This window comes from Marasmius oreades, chromosome 3 (assembly GCF_018924745.1).
Source record: "Marasmius oreades isolate 03SP1 chromosome 3, whole genome shotgun sequence".
Classification (NCBI taxonomy): Eukaryota; Fungi; Basidiomycota; class Agaricomycetes; order Agaricales; family Marasmiaceae; genus Marasmius; species Marasmius oreades.
Window position 1 is genome coordinate 3,930,044 of NC_057325.1, and position 20,969 is coordinate 3,951,012.

The 20,969-nt window shown below is 47.7% G+C and overlaps 6 protein-coding genes across 7 annotated transcripts; 3 read left to right on the forward strand and 3 right to left on the reverse strand.

The window, feature by feature from the left end:
- Positions 1–6,330: 6,330 nt before the first annotated feature.
- Positions 6,331–7,547, forward strand: E1B28_006649 (uncharacterized protein; the record flags this gene model as incomplete). The annotated part of the gene is made up of 2 exons (XM_043151340.1): positions 6,331–6,669; positions 6,726–7,547. The coding sequence occupies 2 exons, from the start codon at positions 6,331–6,333 to the stop codon at positions 7,545–7,547; spliced, it is 1,161 nt and encodes a 386-aa protein (XP_043012435.1).
- Positions 7,548–8,118: 571 nt separating this feature from the next.
- E1B28_006650 (uncharacterized protein) lies at positions 8,119–8,843 on the forward strand (the record flags this gene model as incomplete). The annotated part of the gene is made up of 2 exons (XM_043151341.1): positions 8,119–8,217; positions 8,277–8,843. The coding sequence occupies 2 exons, from the start codon at positions 8,119–8,121 to the stop codon at positions 8,841–8,843; spliced, it is 666 nt and encodes a 221-aa protein (XP_043012436.1).
- Positions 8,844–9,612: 769 nt separating this feature from the next.
- On the reverse strand, positions 9,613–11,980 carry E1B28_006651 (uncharacterized protein; the record flags this gene model as incomplete). Its single annotated transcript, XM_043151342.1, has 11 exons — positions 11,491–11,980; positions 11,417–11,436; positions 11,306–11,364; positions 11,184–11,248; positions 11,070–11,130; positions 10,792–11,011; positions 10,704–10,738; positions 10,140–10,650; positions 9,996–10,081; positions 9,878–9,944; positions 9,613–9,822 (listed from the first exon to the last, which is right to left on the reverse strand). The coding sequence occupies exons 1-11, from the start codon at positions 11,696–11,698 to the stop codon at positions 9,613–9,615; spliced, it is 1,542 nt and encodes a 513-aa protein (XP_043012437.1). The 5' UTR covers positions 11,699–11,980.
- A 484-nt stretch (positions 11,981–12,464) lies between these two features.
- Positions 12,465–14,951, forward strand: E1B28_006652 (uncharacterized protein). 2 transcript variants are annotated; one of them, XM_043151343.1, is made up of 8 exons: positions 12,465–12,707; positions 12,762–12,834; positions 12,884–13,552; positions 13,605–13,647; positions 13,702–13,881; positions 13,942–14,217; positions 14,285–14,506; positions 14,567–14,951. In XM_043151343.1, the coding sequence occupies exons 3-8, from the start codon at positions 13,086–13,088 to the stop codon at positions 14,927–14,929; spliced, it is 1,551 nt and encodes a 516-aa protein (XP_043012438.1). In that variant the 5' UTR covers positions 12,465–12,707; positions 12,762–12,834; positions 12,884–13,085; the 3' UTR covers positions 14,930–14,951. The 2 variants fall into 2 exon arrangements, with proteins under 2 accessions (XP_043012438.1, XP_043012439.1); XM_043151344.1 differs by having other exon boundaries at positions 12,890–13,552.
- Positions 14,952–15,061: 110 nt separating this feature from the next.
- On the reverse strand, positions 15,062–17,540 carry E1B28_006653 (uncharacterized protein; the record flags this gene model as incomplete). The annotated part of the gene is made up of 4 exons (XM_043151345.1): positions 15,062–15,607; positions 15,665–15,837; positions 15,890–17,162; positions 17,214–17,540. The coding sequence occupies 4 exons, from the start codon at positions 17,538–17,540 to the stop codon at positions 15,062–15,064; spliced, it is 2,319 nt and encodes a 772-aa protein (XP_043012440.1).
- A 1,417-nt stretch (positions 17,541–18,957) lies between these two features.
- Positions 18,958–20,427, reverse strand: E1B28_006654 (uncharacterized protein; the record flags this gene model as incomplete). Its single annotated transcript, XM_043151346.1, has 4 exons — positions 18,958–19,520; positions 19,574–20,003; positions 20,058–20,321; positions 20,389–20,427. 4 exons carry the CDS (start codon positions 20,425–20,427, stop codon positions 18,958–18,960), a joined length of 1,296 nt encoding a protein of 431 aa, XP_043012441.1.
- Between the last annotated feature and the right edge of the window lie 542 nt (positions 20,428–20,969).

Here is a 20,969-nt window from a genome sequence, read left to right on the forward strand (position 1 = left end):
TGCAATGCAGAACGATGGGGAACTTCCTGTGGACTTAGCGCCGAGTGCGGGAGGTCAGGAGCAAGGAGATGATGAGGAAGGCGAAATCGCAGATGAGCCTCCAACCATTGAATTGCCAGAACTCAGTTCAGGCGAGGCGCTCGAAACCATTGGGGGTCATACAGGAACAGAAGAGGAGGTCCCGCCCTTCTTTGTTCCTATGACAATGGAAGAGATCGCCTACGAACAATATGGTTTCACTGGCGACGAATGGGACAGGGAAAACGTCGGGATGGAAGACATTGACACCACCCGACGTCTGTTGGGCAACGGTCGCTGGCAAAGCAACCCAGCAAACGCCTTATTCTCCGAACCTGACCCTAGAGCTGAAGTCATGGAGAAACTGCGTCAATTCTTCCACCTGATATCGCAGGAACAGACACCATCGTTCCATCTGCCGAGCCATGACCTCTCCGACCCTTCCTCATATATTTGGGATATGGAAAACTGGGAGTTCTCTGTCATCCCGATTACCGTCGATGGCGAGAACTGGTACGTTGTACGCAGGAATTCTGACGGTAGTGCCCCGGACAAGGTTTTGCTCCTCAAGTGTCCCGTATCCATTCTTCACATCGTTCGCTGTGCTTGGGGCCCACAACTTCACGTCATAGCATCTCAATTGCTAAAGTTCGGCATCAGATTCCACACCCTTGTTCGCGGGTTTCCACCACCTCTGCCCCGATCGACTCGCGAAGCTAGGGATGAGAAGGTACCGACCTGCCATCTCGGCTATCGTCATGCAGGCTATAAGCCGGATATCCACGATTGGCGAGGCTATGAAAGAGAACGAGATCTCTTCTTCCGTTCAGACAGAGGCCGCGCAGCGGTGTTAGCTGGTGGATTAATAGCGAGGATGGCGACAACAACGGTACCAGAGGAGAATGTCATATTTGGTGGGGACCCCGACCGGCTGTACAGGCAAGGTCGATGTTTTTGGGAGAGTAAGGGAGCGGGGTACTGGGACGACTTCCTGACACCTGTGGAGGTTGACATGATCTGCGGCGTATATATGGTGGAGAAAGGTAAGTCTCCAGCTTTTATGATTATTCTAACAGTATTTAATTGCGTACTACCAGATCAAGCCAATCCGAACCCGTCAGAAGCCTCTCATATGTCTTGGTGGCCACGCCCTTCTCCTTTCCAGGCCGGCGGACTCAACATTGACTTTTGGTCAAAAGATTGTGAAAAATGGTTCCTTAATCGCCTGCGAGAGTGTTCCTCCGGCCAGGGCTCTCTTATGAACGCGACTAGGTGGCGAAAAGCCGTTGCATTCACGTACACCATTCCAAAGATTGTAGAGAAGAACTGCCAGATGGCGCGCTTGTTTTTGGAGCGTATCATATAGATTGTGATACTCGAACGCTGTATTTCTTGTATATCTTGGACACGATCTATGTAGCCACTAGTGAAGCAAGTGTATTTTTTTATATCTGTCTAGAAATCTCAAATTTTGGCTACCTGTGTTACTGTGTTACTGTGTTACTGTGTTACTATGTGTGAGGGAACTCCGAGAAACCTGCGGACCTGCGCCCCATATGTGACGAGTGTTACATACCATGTGCAAACTCTTTCCCGTACCACGACAATCCCCACCATTCGCCAGCTGTCGGCGTTTGGGCATGGGATACAAGAGTTCTAGGATTTATTACTTACCAGATCGTTTCTGTTACACCCCTACTGAGACTGGAAGCATTCAAAACAATACTATTACAACCTTCATTCCCTGCTGTTGCGTGGAGTTGCTACGACAAAAAAAATTCGCTTATTTACAGGCATATCTGTTAACCCCCCCTACGTTCTCTACAGTACGGCAGTCTGTCCCCTTTCCTAGCTGTAGGAAGGAGATAACTACGCCTGGCTAACCCGACCCTGATTCGCCAGTTTGCAAATCGCGTAGTTCACCTGTCGGTGTTTTTCTCATTGGATTACTTCACTGTCAGGCTCGCGAAAAGTTTTATCGATGAGTAACGAAACAACTCACCAATTATGGTCTGGCCATGTAGGTGACCCGTGGAGCAGGCTTCGTTGGTTTCTGCCTTTGCACCATCATCATGCCCAAAACTACCAAGGGTGAGATCTATCTTCGTACTCCAGCCATGTCTGTCTTTTTGCTAATGACTTAGAAGGTAAGAAGCCTACCAATAAGCAAGAAAAGAATAAGAAGAAAATTACACCCATAAACGGTGGGTTGTATACTTATTACTCTAAGTCTCTGCACTAACTGCACCCTACAGATGATGCCGGGCTCAATAATATGGATGTTGACATAGATCCAAACGATGACAGCCGCGACGTTGAAGTGGCACCTCCTCGTGCTCGTAGAGGTCGCAAGAAGATGCTTCTTACCGAAACTGACGAGGTCGAAGGTGAAGACAACTCGGTGCCCAAGAACAAAAAGAACAAAAAACAGAAGAACAGCGAGACAGATCCCAATGAATCTGCTCCTACGCGCGCTCTCCCTACTCGTCAGAGTAAAAGCAAAGCTCAAGAGGAAGGCGGTTCGTCGTTCTCTTTGGTTCCTCCCTTCTTAGCCGCCCTCATGTTTCATAGTTTGGATGACTGCCGTTCGTAACAAAGGATTGGGTGCGAGTGCAGCATTTGAGAATCGGAAACGCGAACGTGCCCTTTCAAGTGCTATTCAAGAAGCCGAGGCGAAACGTCTAAAAGCTTCAGGTCTGTTCGTGGGTTTTCATGTGATAAATCTCGCTCACTTTTCCTACAACGGCGTAGGCGATAGCATCGCCCGACCGCCTAGTTTCGATAAATCGGATACAGATATTCCGATGATAGAGGTGCTGGATACCTCAGGCCAGGCGGTTTCTATGCTTGTTGATATGACAATGTAACTGATGCACTTGCTATTCTCCAGCTGTGAAGAATAGCAAAGTTGCCTCTAAGTCACCCAAGCCTGCAGCAAGTAACATGCAGGCAAAGGTTACAAAGGTGGTGGCCCCCAACAATAAGCCAAAGAAGGTTCCGGAGAAGGTGTCCGGTACCACGAAAGTCACCGCAGTGCAACCGTCCAACAGTAGAAAGGGAGGAGAACCCCAGCCGCAAACACAAGGTACCTCTACGATACTTCGTCGTATTGCAGAGGTTCCTCTATCTCTTTCCACAGGGCATCCCCAAGACTTGACGATAGTTCTTCATCTGAAGAGCTCGGACGTCAAACTGGCAAAGGAAAGGACGGCAGTTCGCAGTCGGAGGAAGAAGATGAGCTCAGTGATGATGAGGACGACACGCCTCTTAACGCCAAACAGTTCAGTTACGAGGTATGTCTTAATGGTTTGTTACCTTCACTGCTTCCCTATACTTTTTTTTTAGCAGGCGACAGTCATCAAGGCGTCCACAACAGTTCTCCCTACTTTAGATAATACTGATACCCTTTTCGACTCAGACGTCGATGATGTGGGTGCAGTGGTTGACCGCTCGTCCCCTCCACCGGCGTCCGATATCTCCTCAGAGGAAAGCGAGTCCCCCCCATCAGCTGAAAAGATTCAAAAAAAAGGTAATAACTACAAGAAAAGCGGTTCAAAAGGTTACGGCGGAGTCTTCACGCAACACCCCAACGATCAATACTAATGTATGTATAACAACCTATATCATGTACAGCGGGCCTCACTACTGACTATCCCTGAGTCTAAGCAGCTATCAAAGCGCCATCAGGATCACGCCAAAGAAGTAAGTTTTAACTAATTCTGTGACATCCTGTCTAACTACGGAATCAGCGCCCGGTGATCCAGGGGATCTCTCGAGGAATTGCTGAACACAACAAAGTCGTTTGGAGTGAAGGGGCCACGGCTGTCATAGGCAATGGCAAGTGTGCTTTAAAGCATCAACCGCCAACCCTCAAGAAGATTATCAAACATACGATCAGGGATGTACTCGAATACGCCGTGTTCACAGACATGCTTCCAAAATATGCGGCTCCCGGCGCGTTCGTGAAGAACCTGTTCCTGAAGAACGCGCGCAAAGTTGGACGGCAGAAAGGGGTGGACCAGCAGACTACCGACGAAGCCCGTGAAATATTCGAACAGTTTGACAAGGACCCCACTTTCCTTCGTAATCTGGCTAGTTTGGTGACGTATCCGGCTTTGGATTTCCACAGTTCTACCATCTAACGACTGCGTTTACTCCAGCCGATGACACGCTTCTTTCAATTCCGTGCCCGCAGCAAGACCATCGCAACGTCCATTGTTACTTCACACTATAACGTGCATGGTACCAACTTTCGTGCCATCGCCGACGTCGAGAGCAGGAACGACCTATACATATACCCCTCCAAGACCGAGGGAAAAGCCAAATCCGGGAAAAAGGTGCGTCGTAAGTTGTGTTGGTTGGCGACGACGGAATCTGATTTGTTCATACTTTGTAGACCTCTTATAGCCGACGCCCACTCAAGAGCAAGCCTTTCCTCCACGAAGCGGTGATGAACCATTGTCATCAATGGCTCAACCACGGAGGATCGGGTTCTATCATGACATTGTTCGAGAAGCAATTTACTGAGCGGGGTGGTGAAGTTTCGATTCCTCTTCTAGCGGCTTCTGCTGCAGCGGTATGTTGTGGTACTCGTCGTTGGTGTTACTGGTACTTGAAAGGTTCTTTTTTTTAAGATACATAATGCACTCAAGGATACAAACATAACGGCTAAAGTCAAACCTCCTTTCAACGAGGAACTCATAAGGGAAGAATATGAAAGGAAGGTACAGTTGTTGACTCAGATGAAAGATGGGAAGGACGAAGAACATTTCCATAGCATCATGAAGCAAATATATGCATATGCTCGGTAACGTCTCCTGTTGTTGTTTTTCGACCGCCCGCTAACCATTCATTTATACAACTGCAGGGGTGGACCATTCATAGGCCACGTCGAAAAGACTTATAATTTCAGTGATGACTCCGACTCGGATGGAGAGGACGGAGACAACAATGACGTTGAAGAAGGGGCAGGGGCAGGGGAAGGTAGTAATCAGCATTCCCGCCGTGACGATGAACCTCTCCAGACCGTTTTTGCTAAGGGTGGTAGTGAGGAAGTGGAAGTTGATGTGGATGAGGTGGATGACGATTCTGGGTCTGATCAGCTAAGTGATGACTGAATGTGGGTTTGGCGTAGGACTTGGACTAGTATAGATTTATCGTTTGTCGTTAGTATACTTGACTGTCAATGACCATTGCCGTTTACTCGAATTGAAAGAACCCCAAGCCTGAACCTACTAATCAATACTAATTGGTATTATTTCTCTACTAATTGGTATTAATCTTGTGCTATTTCTCCACTAATCGGTACTAATTTGTATGTTAATCTGTGCTAATCGCTGTGTTAATTCATACTAATTACATGCTAATTAGTATGAATTAGTAGTAATTAGTACGAATTAATTTGATAACCTAGCGAATTCATAATAATTCATACTAATTCATACTAATTGAATTAGTGCCAATTAGTATCGATTATTATTAATTAGTACTAATTCATACTAATTCATACTAATTAATAAATCTGCATTTTCCTGATGTACCAGTTCTACCTGCTATTCATGCCATCCAACATGTACTGATTTGGTACAGAATACATTTATACTTTTTCAGGTCAAAACCTGTAACTCACACCTGTGACATAGAATAGAGCAGGGCCATACCCACAGATAGGAAAGTTAGGTTGGTGGGATGGAGCTGGAATGGGGTCAGCCACCCTGTACAAGTCCATCCCTACTATACTTTTTCCTATGGGTAATAACAGGCTTGCAGAATGGGTTATACCTCTGACACAAGATATAGTGGTTTTTCCACAGGTTCACAGAACAGGTCACACCTGTGACATGGATAGGGACACAAACTTTTCCCCCATGGATGATTCTTGCTGTTCCCTACCTGCAGACCCCCTATAAGCTGAAGGCTGAGTGCAAGTCAAGCAGGTGTATAAACATGCAAAAACTCGGCACAAAGGGCCGGGTCATAAACTTGTTAGAACGAAATTTACGACGAGAACTAGTGACAGAGCCGGCAATCAGGCGGAGTCTGAATTCAAAACCGGATGTGCAAACGCGTCGCGCACTTTATTGATCACATCCGACTCAATACCGCCGCTCCTTCTGCAGGTTTGGGTCTTCTCCTTCTCGGTGTTTCCTGGCAAGATAACTTGAATATGACAAAGGTTTCTAATTGTGATAAAGAGAAGATTATCCGGGAGGGATTAAATATCGACCTGGCGGAAAGGGACTTGGGAACTGAGTTGAATTTGAGATTGTTGGAGCCCCTAAGTTCAACCTTTGTCTTTTACTCCTTCGCTGAATGGAAACCTCCATCAGCCAACCCTCGATAACACCTAAAAGCCCAGTCTCAAACCAGCAGAGGCCACCTTCCACACCAAACGCACAAACAACGCCTGTCCACAAGCCACCGGATAAACATGCTACTCCACCCGTCGTTTTATCTTTTGAAAAACGCAAGGAAGTAGCGTTTTTTACAAGTGGACGATACCTTGGCGGTCTCCGAGCAGAAGAGTTCCTCAGTACTTTCTTACCCTATCAGCATCCAAACGCTCGTCGCTTGAAGCCCCGAAAGGAACGACTAGATCTCATGCGAAGCGTTGCTTCACAACAGTCAGAAGCCGAAATGTACAAACCATTCGTGAGTATCGGTTGTTACTCCTATCGGACTCTACCTCATTCTCATTATTGCTGCAGGTCCAAGCTCTCGAGAACTGGCCTCCACGGGACCCGGATAGAAAGATCAAGCTGGTATTCAAAGACTGCCATTCAGTGGGCGACCCTAACTGCGGAGGCCTCTCGGTAGATATTTCTATTGGGACGTCCTCAACGCGCCGGTTTTGGGAAGACAAATGCTACATACCCTTTTCAGAACAAGAGTCGCATGTGAAGATAAAGTTTTGTGACAGCTTTGATCCTTTCTGTGATCGTCAAATGCGACAAAGGAATGTCCATTTGCAAGGAGAAAATGAACAGGAATACGAGGCGGGGATGGACGATGATCAGTGTGTAGGGGATGACTTGGGCAATGTGGATATCCCCTCACCGCTTCCAGATTGCGGGCCAGTGCCAACCGAGGATGAGCCGGAGGATGGAACTGAGGCGGAACAGAAGGGGTCTGTTCGGAACCGACACCATCTCTTCGAGAGCATGACATCGAAGGGTATCTCATGTCGTGGTCAGATTGCGTACTATGCTGCAGCACTCCTCACTGTGCAGTATAGGGTTTTCTTCTTCCAGCTGATAATTTCCGGCCAGTATGCTCAACTCGTCAGATGGGATCGGTCTTGTGCAATCGTTTCCGAGCGATTCAGCTACGTCGAAGAACCCGAGCACATATTCGACTTCTATCATCGGCTTGCTCGGCTGGACGCTACAAGTCGTGGCTATGACCCCTCAATTGCTATGGCCTCGAAAGATGAAGCCGATCGTGCCCGGGCTGAATTCAAGAAATTTGGCCCAGATGGTTGGCATGGTCGGTCGGAGCTGCCTCACAAGTTGCACCGTACAATTCAATAACAATCCTTTCGATCTGTTGAGATGCTGGATGGGCATCGTTTTATCATCTGCGTACCAGTCTTTCATCCAGATACCTATACTCCGTTTGGGCGTTGCACACGTCGATCACTCGCATTCAATCCTGACACTGGGTCAGTCCACTTCTACAAGGATTACCAGTCCCAAAATTATGCCACCACTCTCAAGGAAGCTGAGGTGTATGAGCGTATTAACTATAAGCGTCGAATTGGTGAAGTTCCTCGCGGCCTTTGCACCATGATCTCAGGGGGATGTTCCGAATACCATGACCGTCGGGCACGAGTACTGGAAAGAGGAATGGGTTTATGGGACCATAAGAGAGCCCATACAGCACATAGCACGTCGGATCGTCCTCAAGGAAGTCGGGGCGAGTATTCGGACCTTCACGAATATCAAGGCTTTGTTAACTTGTGCGGCTGATGCCATGGAGGGTACGCTTTGCTTATATATAGTTTCATACGTGATGACTGACAAGTAATTGGGATTAACACATACGTGGCTTGTCCATGAGCTGCGCGTCCTACATCGTGATATCTCACCTGGTAATATTCTCATGGAGAGAGAAGCAGATGAATATCACGTTCGTAGGGGATACCTCATCGATTTTGACCATGCTCTGGATTTAGCGCGAGTGCAGTCTCCGGGTCGTTCGGTGAGTTTGAGCAAAATCTTGAGGAAATATCCATTTTATTCGTTTCATACTTCCGGGAGACCTTGCAGTTTTTTGCGGCTGCCTTGCTCTTGGACCCGAATGACGAAGACAATGAAGTTTTCCAGTCAGAAAAGGATGACAGAGAGTCCCTTTTCTACTCCATTGTCTATCTAGGACTACTCCATGCTCAGCACTCGCTTAGTGATGATCCCGTTGCTTTGGAGGCGAAACTCAACTTCAACTTCGAGAGTACACTGTTTGAAGCGAAGGCAGGATCACTTTTATATCGGGCATACTCGAAAATCCGTTGGGTAAACTGTGGCTTGCAAAAATTCGTCGAGGTGCTGGAACCGGTCTTCAGGTCACGATATCTGGAAACCGATACCCGCCGGCCCATGGATCAAGCTAACATCGTCAATCTGGATACGCGTAGCTGGATGGATACGACAATTCGGGATATCGTTCAGACAATGGCTCCTCCCGAAAGGGAGTTTATCAACAACGACCATTATCCTCCAGCTACAACACCTGCGATGAAGAGGGCACTGTATACATATGAGAACCAGGATACAGAAAATCGCCTGGGGTTTGACGGGCATCTTGACAAGCTGGCAGAAGAAAGATGATTTTGTTACTCCTTCAGACTGTTTACACCGTCTGGGTTCGTTTTGGTCGGGATATCTTCTCAGGAACTTGCACTATTATACTTTGTACCACCTTATAAACTTTTGCCGGAGGACCCTCCATAATGATATCGTCGGAGATGCCCATTCAAGTTGTGGACATGCCATGAGTTGACAGTCAGTTGGGTGGCAGGGGCGTTCACACGCGTAGTGACGTCATACAAAAGAAATTTAAATATCTCGACAGGTGTAGCCCTCTTTCTCTTCTCCCTTCAAGTGCTGAAAAACATGTTAGGCTACCAGTACGCTTGAACTTTCTCTCAACCTCATTCCCTCGTACTTACGCCAGAATGTCAGCTTTCACGGTCCAAGAATCACACGTGGGTAGAAAGAGTCAACCTTCGTCGGCCTCTCCTTTTGATTTCAAACGTATAGACACCCATAAAAGACATCGAGTGATTCCAGGATTCCTCTATGTCACATTTTACGGTTTAAAGCCCAAATTCTCGTTTCAACTGGGACGACATGTTCATGTCAACTGAAGGATGAGAATGGCGGCGAGCGGCGAGCCACTGGCTGATGATCGATGATATATTGGTGAGCAGTCGGATGTTCCTTCTTTCTCAACGCTAGCCAGATCCGCTGACATGAACATTCACGATAGATAACTGATAGTTGATGAGCACTTATGGATTCAAAATTAGCGCAGACTGCTGTATATACCTATGGACAGTAATAACTCCCATTCATATACCTCTGAGAACTCGAGCCTTTACTCCGTCTTCCCATCAACCGACTGCTCCTCCCCAATATGGATATTCGTATGAACAGGTCCCTTGAAGCGATACCGCCCCCAAAACACCCACGTCAACCCAACGATCAACATCAAACCTCCAACGGAAACAACAGCATAATTCATATTGTTTTGGTTGACTGGGTGAGAAGTAGGGAGGATGAATAGTACACAGATGAATATTGTAAACTGGATTCGAGAGTCCTCAGCTAAGTTAAGACACATGTTTTAGCTGAACACTTACAGCGAAACTGGCGGCGTTAATGGCCCATGACCAACGACCGAGATGGAATGGACCACGAGATGATAAGCTGGAACGAGGAGTTACGTTAACAAGGAGCATTCGATCGTGGACTACTCACGCAGAAGGCCAAAACACTCGAATGATGATCGGCTGTAAGTATCCGAGCATGACTGCGATAGCGGCAGACGAGAGTATAGCGTTGAACTAAAACCACAAAAAAGCAGTCAGTAAACCAACAAGCGAGAGCTAGCAAAGTACCCACAGCGATCGGGGACCCAATATAAGTGCACGAAATCGCACATCCTACCAACACCGACGTCCAAACACCCACATACGGCGCCTGAAACCGGTTCAATCTCATATACGTCTTCTTCGCAGGAAACGCATTATCTCTAGCCAACGCATAAAACAACCTCGAACTAGCCGTAAAAGCCGTAACAGCTGCCATAAACTGCCCCAAGCATATAAAAGTGAGACACATCAAGGTCAATTTCGGTCCCACAGCGTCGTGATAGAGTTGTGCTATGGGTATAGCGAAAGATGTGGATTGGACGCTGCTGATGCTTTGGACGGAGAAGAGGAGAGCGAGCATGTATGCGAGTCCGATGAGCCACGAGCCGGCTATGCTCCCGACGATGGCGACGGGAGCTAAAAATTCAGCGCGGACAGCTTCTTCTGCGACTTGACCGGCTGTTTCGCTGCCTTCGAGCGTGTAGACGGCTTGGATGAAGCCGAGAAGGACAACAAATCCTTTGGATTCCCACCCGGTGAAGCTGTGATTCGCGTTAGGATGTTTTTCGTACACGAAAACTTGAAGAACACTTACTTCTCAAAGTCTGTAAACACAAATTTTGCACTGTTCTTACGTGGGGGTTAAGAGCAAGATTGGCGTACGAAAAAGGAAGAAACCTCACCTTCGCTGGGGCTTTCACCAAAAGAGTGACTACCAACACAAACGTTCCGGCAAGTGTCCACCAGATATTGAAAGTGCTCATTCTCCCGATGGCTTTCGTACCGACAGTGTTGATGATTCCGGAAAGGATGTTGATTCCCCATGCGATAGCGGCGATTTCAACTCGAGTGAGGGTTACACCCTGGCCGACTTCTATTAGGGATGCTAGGAAGAGGGCTGTGCTGCAAAGGATTTGATCTGGTTAGGATGAATACGCGTGCGAAAAAGTTTATACGTTACCTTAGGTTTCCTGAAGTGCCTGTGAGGGTCATGGCAATTGAGTATATCCATCCCGTACAGACTGGGGGGAGATAAAGGTCAGAACGTTGGAGCGACCCAGTCCTTGGAACATACATCCAAGAATAGGTCGGTCTGGCTTCATTTTACAGACCCAGAAGTATAAGCCACCCATTGTAGGACTACAATACCGTTGATTAGCATGCAGAACGGCCGGAATCGAGATGTTCTTTACGCACTATGCGCTACATATCTCGGCCTGACTGAGTGCGATGAAAAGCATGAATAGTGAACAAACCTGGTCTTGGTGAGCCCAATCCCTTTCTTCAAGTGTTTAGTAGAATACTAACGTTCCATCCCCAGAATAAACCTGCAATGTAGTCGATTAACCTTGGCTCGCGGGAGTATTAGAGATGGAACACACCCAAAGGCCCACCCGAAAACAACCCTGTCTGAAATGCACTTGACATCCCGGTCAAGATGCCGATAGCACAGAATGAGATTCCAAGGACTCCAAATAACGACATTTCACGACGAAATTCAGGTTTGTAGCCCAGCTCGAGGAGACGTCTGTCGGATTCATTCGTGCCGGGAGATTCATTGGGTACTTTTTGGAGTTCGGTGTGGGCCATTGGAAGAGAAGGGGAAGTTAACCCTTCAATAGACCTTGACGTCAAGCTTTTGTATTCATCCTAGTGCTCTGTACGCGGCTTCCTATCACGGGGTACACGGGTGGAGATGATTTCCAAGGGGGCAGTGTGACTGTCAAGGTACATTCTTCGGGATCCTTGTTCGAGTATAGCGTGCCAGATGGGTATCACTTGCGGTCGGTAAAGCGTTATTGAAACGAGGAGGACCGGACGGGTGAGTGACTATAAGTAGCCTCGAATCCAGGATCTCCCAAAAAAAGAAGTAAGAAAGGCTTGTTCTCATGGGGCAAGTAACTAATATTTGCGTTCCCACAGTGCCGCTGTAGCTCCTTCAATAGTCGCGTTCAAAATTGAAACAGCTACTTTGTAAGTCTGTAAGTCGGCCCAGCTGTAAGTGCCAAACAACTGAAAAAGGAAGGTGATTAGTAAGCCTGCCGCGCGACTCTGGGATACACGTTTGAGCTTTCCTCGAGCTCCACCCCACCCTCTACTGATTGTTGGGAGTAAAAGAACACCCAGTTTTGGGCCTAATTAGGATAAATTGACTAGCTTGAACCACTACTAGAAAATATAGAGAACTTGTAACTCAAAAACGGTAGAATGAATGCCCGACATATTGAACTGGGGTGGGCATTATTTTTTTCGAGTGAGCTGGGCTGGCGCGGAAGTCTTACTAATCACATTCCTTTTTTGGTTGTTTAGCACTTACAGCTGGGCCGATTTACAGATTTACAAAGTAGCTGTTTCAATTTTGAACACGACTAATCACCAGTTCGCACCTCAATATTCAATTCTCAATCAATTCACCTCTTTGACCGCATGGCCAACCTGTCTCATTTATTTAATCAAGGAAAGAAGAAATCCAGCCGCACATTATGGTAATAGTCGTACCCAACCCCAACCGGCAAAGGGGGACTGGTCAGCAATGGTGGACATCGATATACGTTCATAACACGCTCTTAAACGCGGAAGATTGAGTGATTTTTGGAGGGTGAGTATACATGTATATGTCAGTTGTTTTCATTCCCCATTCCTCTTAATTTAGATACCTGGTTATTCGGGCCAGCCGCGAAACTCAAGGTAGTAAGCAGCAGGTCATGGATAATGGAAGCGATACGGTGAGCGAAGCAGTAGTTCTGTTCACGGTTTTGAACATAACTTAGCCAGATGAAGAACTCTTTATTCAAAATCGTCAAACTCGAGTTCGCAGCATGACTCGTGGTCGACTTTGGTGCCTTTTGGAAGACCTTGGGGTTGGGGATCAGAAAAAGCGAATTCATCGGAAACTCGAATCAATTACTTATCAACCCATGCCTTATCAGGTGGTTGTTTCAACACACTCAACCTCCCCAACCACTGTCTGAGTACCATGGTCGACGAACTTCAAGACTACACTTTCTCTCCGTCATCCGACCCATCCACCTGGACGCGTAAATGCTACGGCCTCGAGTCCTTCGCGTCCACGATGTCCGAAAACCTCGACGGGTTTCCCTTTTTAACCACCACGATAAGCATCAAACCAGCTTATGACCGAGGGATACTTGAACCCGCTGTCAAGGCCGCATGGATCGCTCTCCGTCACTCTCTACCAGCTATTGCTGTTAAATCATCCAGACTTCCTGCTGCCGATAATCGCTTTACTTTGACTTATCATGTACCCAAGGAAACTGGAGAGCTTCAGACTTGGGTCAACGAGACCGTCTTCTTTACCGATGAAGTGAAAGACGTGTATGACGTGCACAAGAACCTGAAAGATGAGAGGTGGTGGAAGCCATCGGCCGATCATTTGGTTGGGGAGTTACACGTTTCTCCTGTAGAAGATGGGTGGCAGTTTAGGTGAGTCGATCCGAACTTGACAAATACCGGGTTCCTTACGATTCCTTTGCAGTGTTGTATTTAATCACAACAGTATCGATGGCAGAAGTGGTTTCGTGAGCTTCGTTTCTCTTCCTGTCCTGTCGCACAACGCTCACCTCGACAACTAGGGTATTCTAAACGAACTTCTAGGGAAGCTTGTTCCGATCCTTGAAGGCAGTACTACTCTCATCTCGGAACTTCCTTGGGGTGAGGAGACGAAACGTCTACCTCCAGCTTCCAAAGTTATCAACACCAAGGCCAAGGCTCTGCCTAAGAAGGATCAGCCACCTCTCCCTTTATCTCAGCCGGTGAGAGAATATTGAATCTTAGTTTATTCGTACACATGAATTCTCACCTATAACCAAAAGACACCCTGGACCTGGCCGCCAGTCAAGATATCATCACCAATAAATCGCGATGTCTCCGCCCTCGTCGCCCTCCCCATCGAGACCACGTCCAAACTCCATACGGTCAGCAAACTTCACGGACGGACTATTTCTCAAGTTGTCACTGCCCTCTCCATCCTGGCACACACAGAAACGTCCTTGAAAGCTGCTGCAGAAGCCGGACCTGAACGATTTGCAGCCGTATCTCTGGGATTTAAGGAATCGGAGGTGTATAGAATGCGTACTTTTACAAATTATGTGTGTGTTATCGTTGCTCTCTGACTTTGTTCATGAAACACTGAGCTCACGGTATCTTTTTGGACAGAGACACAAGTTCCCTGAACCTTACAACACGTTATCTAGTGAAACACCCGGTCCGCTATCGACATTTGACGGAATGCCCTTGTTCCTTCGTATGGGTCCGATTCGCAAGTTCTTCACGATCGATGACGTTACCTCGACGGCTTCCGTGAACTCTACCGAACTAACAGATGTGTTCTGGGACGAGCTTGTGAATGCTACTGCTAAGAGCTGGAAAGACCACGATGTACGTTGCTAAACATATTCTAGTGCGGGAGAGCACCTTTCATAAGCCATTCTGTTTTAGCTATCACTCCACGGATTCGCAACCCGAGAAGAGGAATCTCAAGGGATAATCCACAGTTTTGACCCCAATATCCTCAACGTTCCCGTACTTATCACTTCTTCCATCGGTGACATGGGAAGGTTGGATATTTTTGATAATTACCTCCCATCGCGAGCGCGAGGAAATGGAACTTTGACGGTCGCCGATACAATCTGTGGGCAAAGGGTGAGGGTACCGGCGATTATGAATCTATTTTGGCAGTATGATGGGAAGTTGAGTTGTCAGTGGTTTACAGGAGGGGAGTGGACGACGAGAGAGCAGTTGTGCCATGTTGTGGATTCATTTGAAAGATGGATTGGGATTTTTGTAGGAAGAGATCAGTAAGACCACAATATTTTCTGGAAGGAACTATGTATACTGTTGAACTATTGAACGATACAATTTCATGATAAAAGTCAATTGGCAAAGGGAGCGCCTGAACAATAGTGAAACTGAAGGCCGAATTGCTCGATCCTTCTAAACAAGGTGCCCATCAAACCCCAGCCGATTTTCCGTATTCTGGCGTTCATATGCCCTCTTCGTCGCTGTAGCTGGAGGATAATGCTCATTGTTAATAAACTCCATTTCTGGAGGAGAAGGCATCGTGCGAACAATCTCCCAAATTTTAGTATCCATCCAGCTACGCGTATCTAGATTGACGATATTAACTAGATCTTTGGGTGTGGACCGGCTGCAATCGGCAAGATCCAGATATCGCGACGCAAAGACAGGTTCCAACTCCTCTACAAACCGTTGCAAGCCGGGGTTTGCCCAACGGATCTTCGAGTATGACCGGGCGAAAAATGCTCCTGATTTTGCATCGCAACCTGCATTCTCGAACTTGAGATTGAGTTGTCGCTCCAAAGCAATCGGACGGTTGCTAAGCGAGTGTCGAGCATGGAGTAGTCCCAGATACACGATGGAGTGAAAGAGGGACTCTCGGTCGTCCTTCTCTGACTGAACAACCTGACTGTCGTCATCTGGGTCCAAATGTAAAGCCGCCGCGAGAAACAGAAAGGTCCCCTGAAATTGCGGAATGAACAAGATACACCTTTTCCTCAAGTTGTTGTTGTAACTCACCGCACGACCCGGAGGGTGTAGTGGATCAGCTCGTGCTAAGTCCAGAGCATGATCAAAGTCAATAAGGTATCCCCTCCGTACATTATGTTCATCTGCTTCTCTCTCCATGAGAATATTACCAGGTGAGATATCACGATGTAGGAGACGTAGCTCATGGACGAGCCACGTATGCGCTAATCCCAACTTGTCAGTCGTCGCACACGAGACTACATGAGCAGAACGCACCCTCCATGGCATCAGCTACACAAGTTAACAGAGTCTTGATATTCGTGAAGGCTTTGATACTCGCTCCCACTTCCTTGAGGACGATCCGGTGTGTGATAAGCTGTATGGGTTCTCTTACATTCCCATAAACCCAATCCTCTTCCCAGTACTCGTGTCCGATAGTCTTGGTATTCGGAACATCCCCCCCTGAGATCATGGTGCAAAGGCCGCGAGGAACTTCACCAATTCGACGCTTATCGTTAATACGCTCATATACCTGAGCTTCCTTGAGAATAGTCGAGTAATTCTGAGACTGAGAATCCTTGTAAAAGTGGACTGACCCTGTACCAGGATCAAATGCGAGCGATCGACGTGTGCAACGCCCAAAGGGAATGCAATTCCGGTCTGGAGAGAACACTGGTACACAGACGATAAAACGATGCCCATCCGGCATCTCGATAGATCGAAAGGGTTGCTCGTGAATGGTGCGGTACAATCTCTGAGGCAGCTGTGACCGACCGTGCCAAGCATCGGGGCTAAATTTCTTGAATTCAGCTCGGGCACGATCAGCTTCATCTTTCGAGACCAGAGTGATCGATGGGTCATAGCCACGATTTATAGAGTCCAGCTGAGCAAACCGACGGTAGAAGTCAAAGATGAGCTCAGGCTCTTCGACGAAGCTGAATCGCTCGGAAACGATCGCACAAGATCGATCCCATCTGACGAATCGAGCATATTGGCCAAAAATTATCAGCTGGAAGAAGAAAACCCTATACTGCACAGTGAGGAGTGCTGCGGCATAGTACGCAATCTGTCCACGACATGAAATACCCTTCGGTGTCATGTTCTCGAAGGGATGGTGCTCCCAAACGAACCCCTTCTGTCCGGCCTCTGCGTTATCATCAGACTCATCCTCAGCTGGCTCTGGCCCGCAATCTGGAAGCGGTGAGGGGATATCCACGTTGTCCAAGTCATCCCTTACACACTGATCATCGTCCATCCCCGCCTCGTATTCCTCTTCATCTTCTCCTTGCAAATGGACATTCCTTTGTCGCATTTGACGATCACAGAAAGGATCAGAGCTGTCGCAAAACCTTATCTTCACATGCGACTCTTGTTCTGAAAAGGGTATGTAGCATTTGTCTTCCCAAAACCGGCGCGTTGAGGACGTCCCAATAGAAATATCTACCGAGAGGCCTCCGCAGTTAGGGTCGCCCGCTGAATGGCAGTCCTTGTACACCAACTTGGTCTTTCTGTCCGGGTCCCGTGGAGGCCAGTTCTCGAGAGCCTGGACCTGCAGCAGTAATGAAGTAGGAGTCTGGTAGGAGCAACAACCACTACTCACGAATGGCTTATACATTTCGGCTTCTGACTGTTGCGAAGCAACGCTTCGCATGAGGTCTAGCCGTTCCTTCCGTGGCTTCAAGCGACGTGCATTGGGATGCTGGTAGGGTAAGAAAGTACTGAGGAACTCTTCTGCTCGTAGACTGCCAATGTATCGTCCGCTTGTAAAAAACGCCACTGCCTTGCGTTTTTCAAAAGGTGAGGCGACGGTTGTAGTGGCATGTTTATTCGGTCGCTTGTGTGAAAGGGTCGTTTGTGCGTTTGGTGTGGAAGATGGCCTCTGCTGGTTAGGGACTGGGCTGTTACACTGGCGGCATTTAGCTGTCATGTGGTAACTGTGTTGTCTATGTCATGTCGCAGTCATGTAAGGCCCATGTGGGGATGTTTGATGTGACCGAATTGTGACACGAACAATGGGGATTGATGAAAATTAACCTAAACGAGATTCCGATTGTGTAGTAAATTATGATAGTTATTTGGGTCAATGCAGCGATCGTTTGGGCAAAAAAGACGAAGATAAAGCAAGGGCCAGGGGCAGTGCCAAAAACCGAATGAATGGAATGAGCGCTGACGGCAGCTCTCGGCCATGCCGCTTTCTGCCGATCCGGTGTCCACAAAGATGCCGCAATGCTAATTCAACGTTACAGCAGTTCGTGTGACCTCGTGACAATTATAATCTCTCTCCTACCTATGATTTATTATACCCTCTCCTCGACAGCAGTCGTGCGAGGATCCTTGGTAGAAACCAAAGGATCATTTCATCCCTCATTCCAATGTTGAATTACTCCGAATCATTAGTGCGGCCTCAGCAGTAGTTGAGTGCCCGTCCTTGGCAGCAGTCGAGGATTCCATCCCTCATTCCGATGTCGAATCACTCCAGTGCGGCCTCAGCAGTAGTCCAGGATTCCATCCCTCATTCCGATGTCGAATCACTCCAGTGCGGCCTCAGCAGTAGTCCAGGATTCCATCCCTCATTCCGATGTCGAATCACTCCAGTGCAGCCGCAGCAGTAGAGGTTTTCCCTTACTCTTCAACCTCAAATGCCCGGAAGCTGGCTGGGTAACCTACCCAGGCTCGTTCTCTCCCAATTCTGCATCAGCATCGAATCGGATTCACACGACACCTTCATCTTTGCGTTGACGCAGGCCATGGGCGATAACGACCATGATTACTGGGAACGGGAAGCTCTGCATGATTATATTGGCGGACCCGGACGTCTAGAAGGGTTTTATACTTAGGGAAAGTGGTGAGTTTTTAGCGATGGGAGGTCTCGATTTTTTTTCTCAACCATTCATCTAGTCAACTACGATGGTTTGTGCCATATATCTAACAAACCATCCTGCACGCTTCATGGCTCCCAACTGAAAGCTCTCGGTTCTGTTCATGTATTCACTACACAATCGCTTTTCGACCTCATGCAAACCGAGAACCCAAGGACATAAGGCTTAACGGAGTCTTTTCAGGATGGCTTGCGCCATATATCTGAAGAAGCACTCCACAAGTCTTCCCTGTCCACTTAATGGGAGCTCTTGGTTTGCGAGCGGTTTTGAAGCATCGACCTCGAACTCCCCCGTCGACTATTCATCATCATCCTCCGCCGAAACTCGTAAACATTTGGGCTCCACAGAACTTTCTGAGGATGGCTTGCGCCATATATCCGAAGAAGCGCTCTGCCGGTGTCTACAAATATGAAACTATGTGATTTCCATGGAGTTTAATCTGAGCCATTTACACCAATCGGTAAGTCAAGTAATTGTGACGTGGTCCAACATTCTCAACATCTCTTCGACTACTAGGTTCAAGTTCTCTTTTGATGCTTCTTGGTCACCCTTCTCTAGCTCTGCAATACTATTTCCCCACCATTTGACGCATACCAAAAGAAGTAACCAACCGGTGGGCCCCCTCTTCTCGAGCGACTTCATGTCCTGAGGGTGATACGGACTTGTTTCGCCCGCAGCTCCCCTTCGTACTGGCTGTAACAACTGCCACCATTCTTGGCACTTTGGAGGGAAGGCTACCGCGAAATCCTTGTCGAGCTTGGGGTATTTAGAGTGGAATCGGCTTTCTATTCCTTTAGTTACCCATGCCTTGATTTCCGGGGGACGTTTGTTCGTAGGGAGTCCGTGCGAAGTTCCACTAGCGGTCACCTCGATCTCAATCCAACGCTTCACGAGGATTTTGTATTGTGGACCAAGATCAGCGGCGTTCAGATAGTGGATCGCTAGCAATATCCAGCTTCGCTCTCGCGGAAGAGTGCTCGCGACGGCTAGTTGCGCTAGGGTAGATTCCTGAAGACCCAGAACTGTTCCTTTAGTGCCACCATTGGGTACTTGGAAGTAACCAAGTTACTCACTGACTCACCGAGTTTCCCTGATTGGGAGGGAGCGGTCTTAAGCGTAAAAGTATTCTGGTTCTCGACACACTCTGGTGTGGGACCATAACTTTCAGTGGAAGAGATGATCTGAACTTCTTTTGGTGTGGAATCCTGGTTCTCGGTGGAACGGGTGATGTGAACTTCCTTCGGCGTTGAATCATGGTTCTTGGTGGAAGAGATACCTTTCTGCAGAATGTGGTCGTTCTTCAGCTCTCGCATCTTCTCCTTTGCCCTATGAACGCTCTCGTATGGTTGGTTCAGAGCCGATGTCATGGCGTGTTGCGGTGTCAAAACGCCACTCGCTGCATATTCAGTGGGATCTGGTATGGGAATATAGCCCTGGGTCAGAGAAGCGTCTTTCTCAGCCTGAAACGTATTGTCTTTCGATCTTGGACTCTCGATGGCTGCGCACACATCCTAAAGAAACCTGCCGTTCAGAAATTGGCACGATAGACGATGCTTTTACATTACCACGATTCTTTCAGAACTCCCATGCATTCTAACGAGGCCTTCTAAGCACTCCATCTCTTCTTCAGCTTGAACCATCCTGTTATACCACTCTCTACTTCTTTCAACGAGGTCTGCCAGATCCCTTGACTCCTCTTCAGCTCGAATCATCCTTCCGTACCATATGTCTGATGCGAAAGACTGTTGAGCGGCCTTCTTGCTATATCGTGCAACACGCTCTAATAGTTTATTCATTTCAGCTGTTGTCGCAGACACCACTTTAACTTTCTGTTCGATCACCAGGCCGGGTTAGATTTCTGGTAGACAAGCGCCGACGGCGAATGAGGTTACGTACGTTTGGATGCACGGACTCCCCTGCTGAGTGCTCGGACATGTTGAATGGCTGGGGAAGAGGAGGAGCTGTAGATGTGGTGACAGTGAATTGAGATCACCTACGTTCCCATGTGCGGCCTCCTGCGCTGTGCGCTTGGTCATCTGAGTGGCAAGAATAGATGTAGAGCAGGAGGTAAAGGAAGCTTGAATGATTGAGGGAGAAGAAAGGATGTAGAGGAGGCAAAGGATTCAAATTGGTCACACCTTTGCCAAAACAAAGGTATGTCCTACCTTTGATGGTCCCTTTATTCGACCATGCTTACACTCCGGAATGCCATCACATCATAGTTGCACGTGGAAGTATTGATTCGTATGTAGCCACTCGAAGATATCCGGTTCAGATAAATTTCAGTATTCTACCTCAACCATATACGTACGTACGTATAGTTGTTTGAGTTGGCCCGTGCATCAATGATCAATCTGAATCCTTTCTCTTCAGGGTTTCCGTTAATGCCAAAATCAAAGACATCGAAATCGGAGCCTCCATTGTCGGCTCTCGTATTTTGTTACTGCTCGAAATGCATGAAGTGTACGGACAAAGAT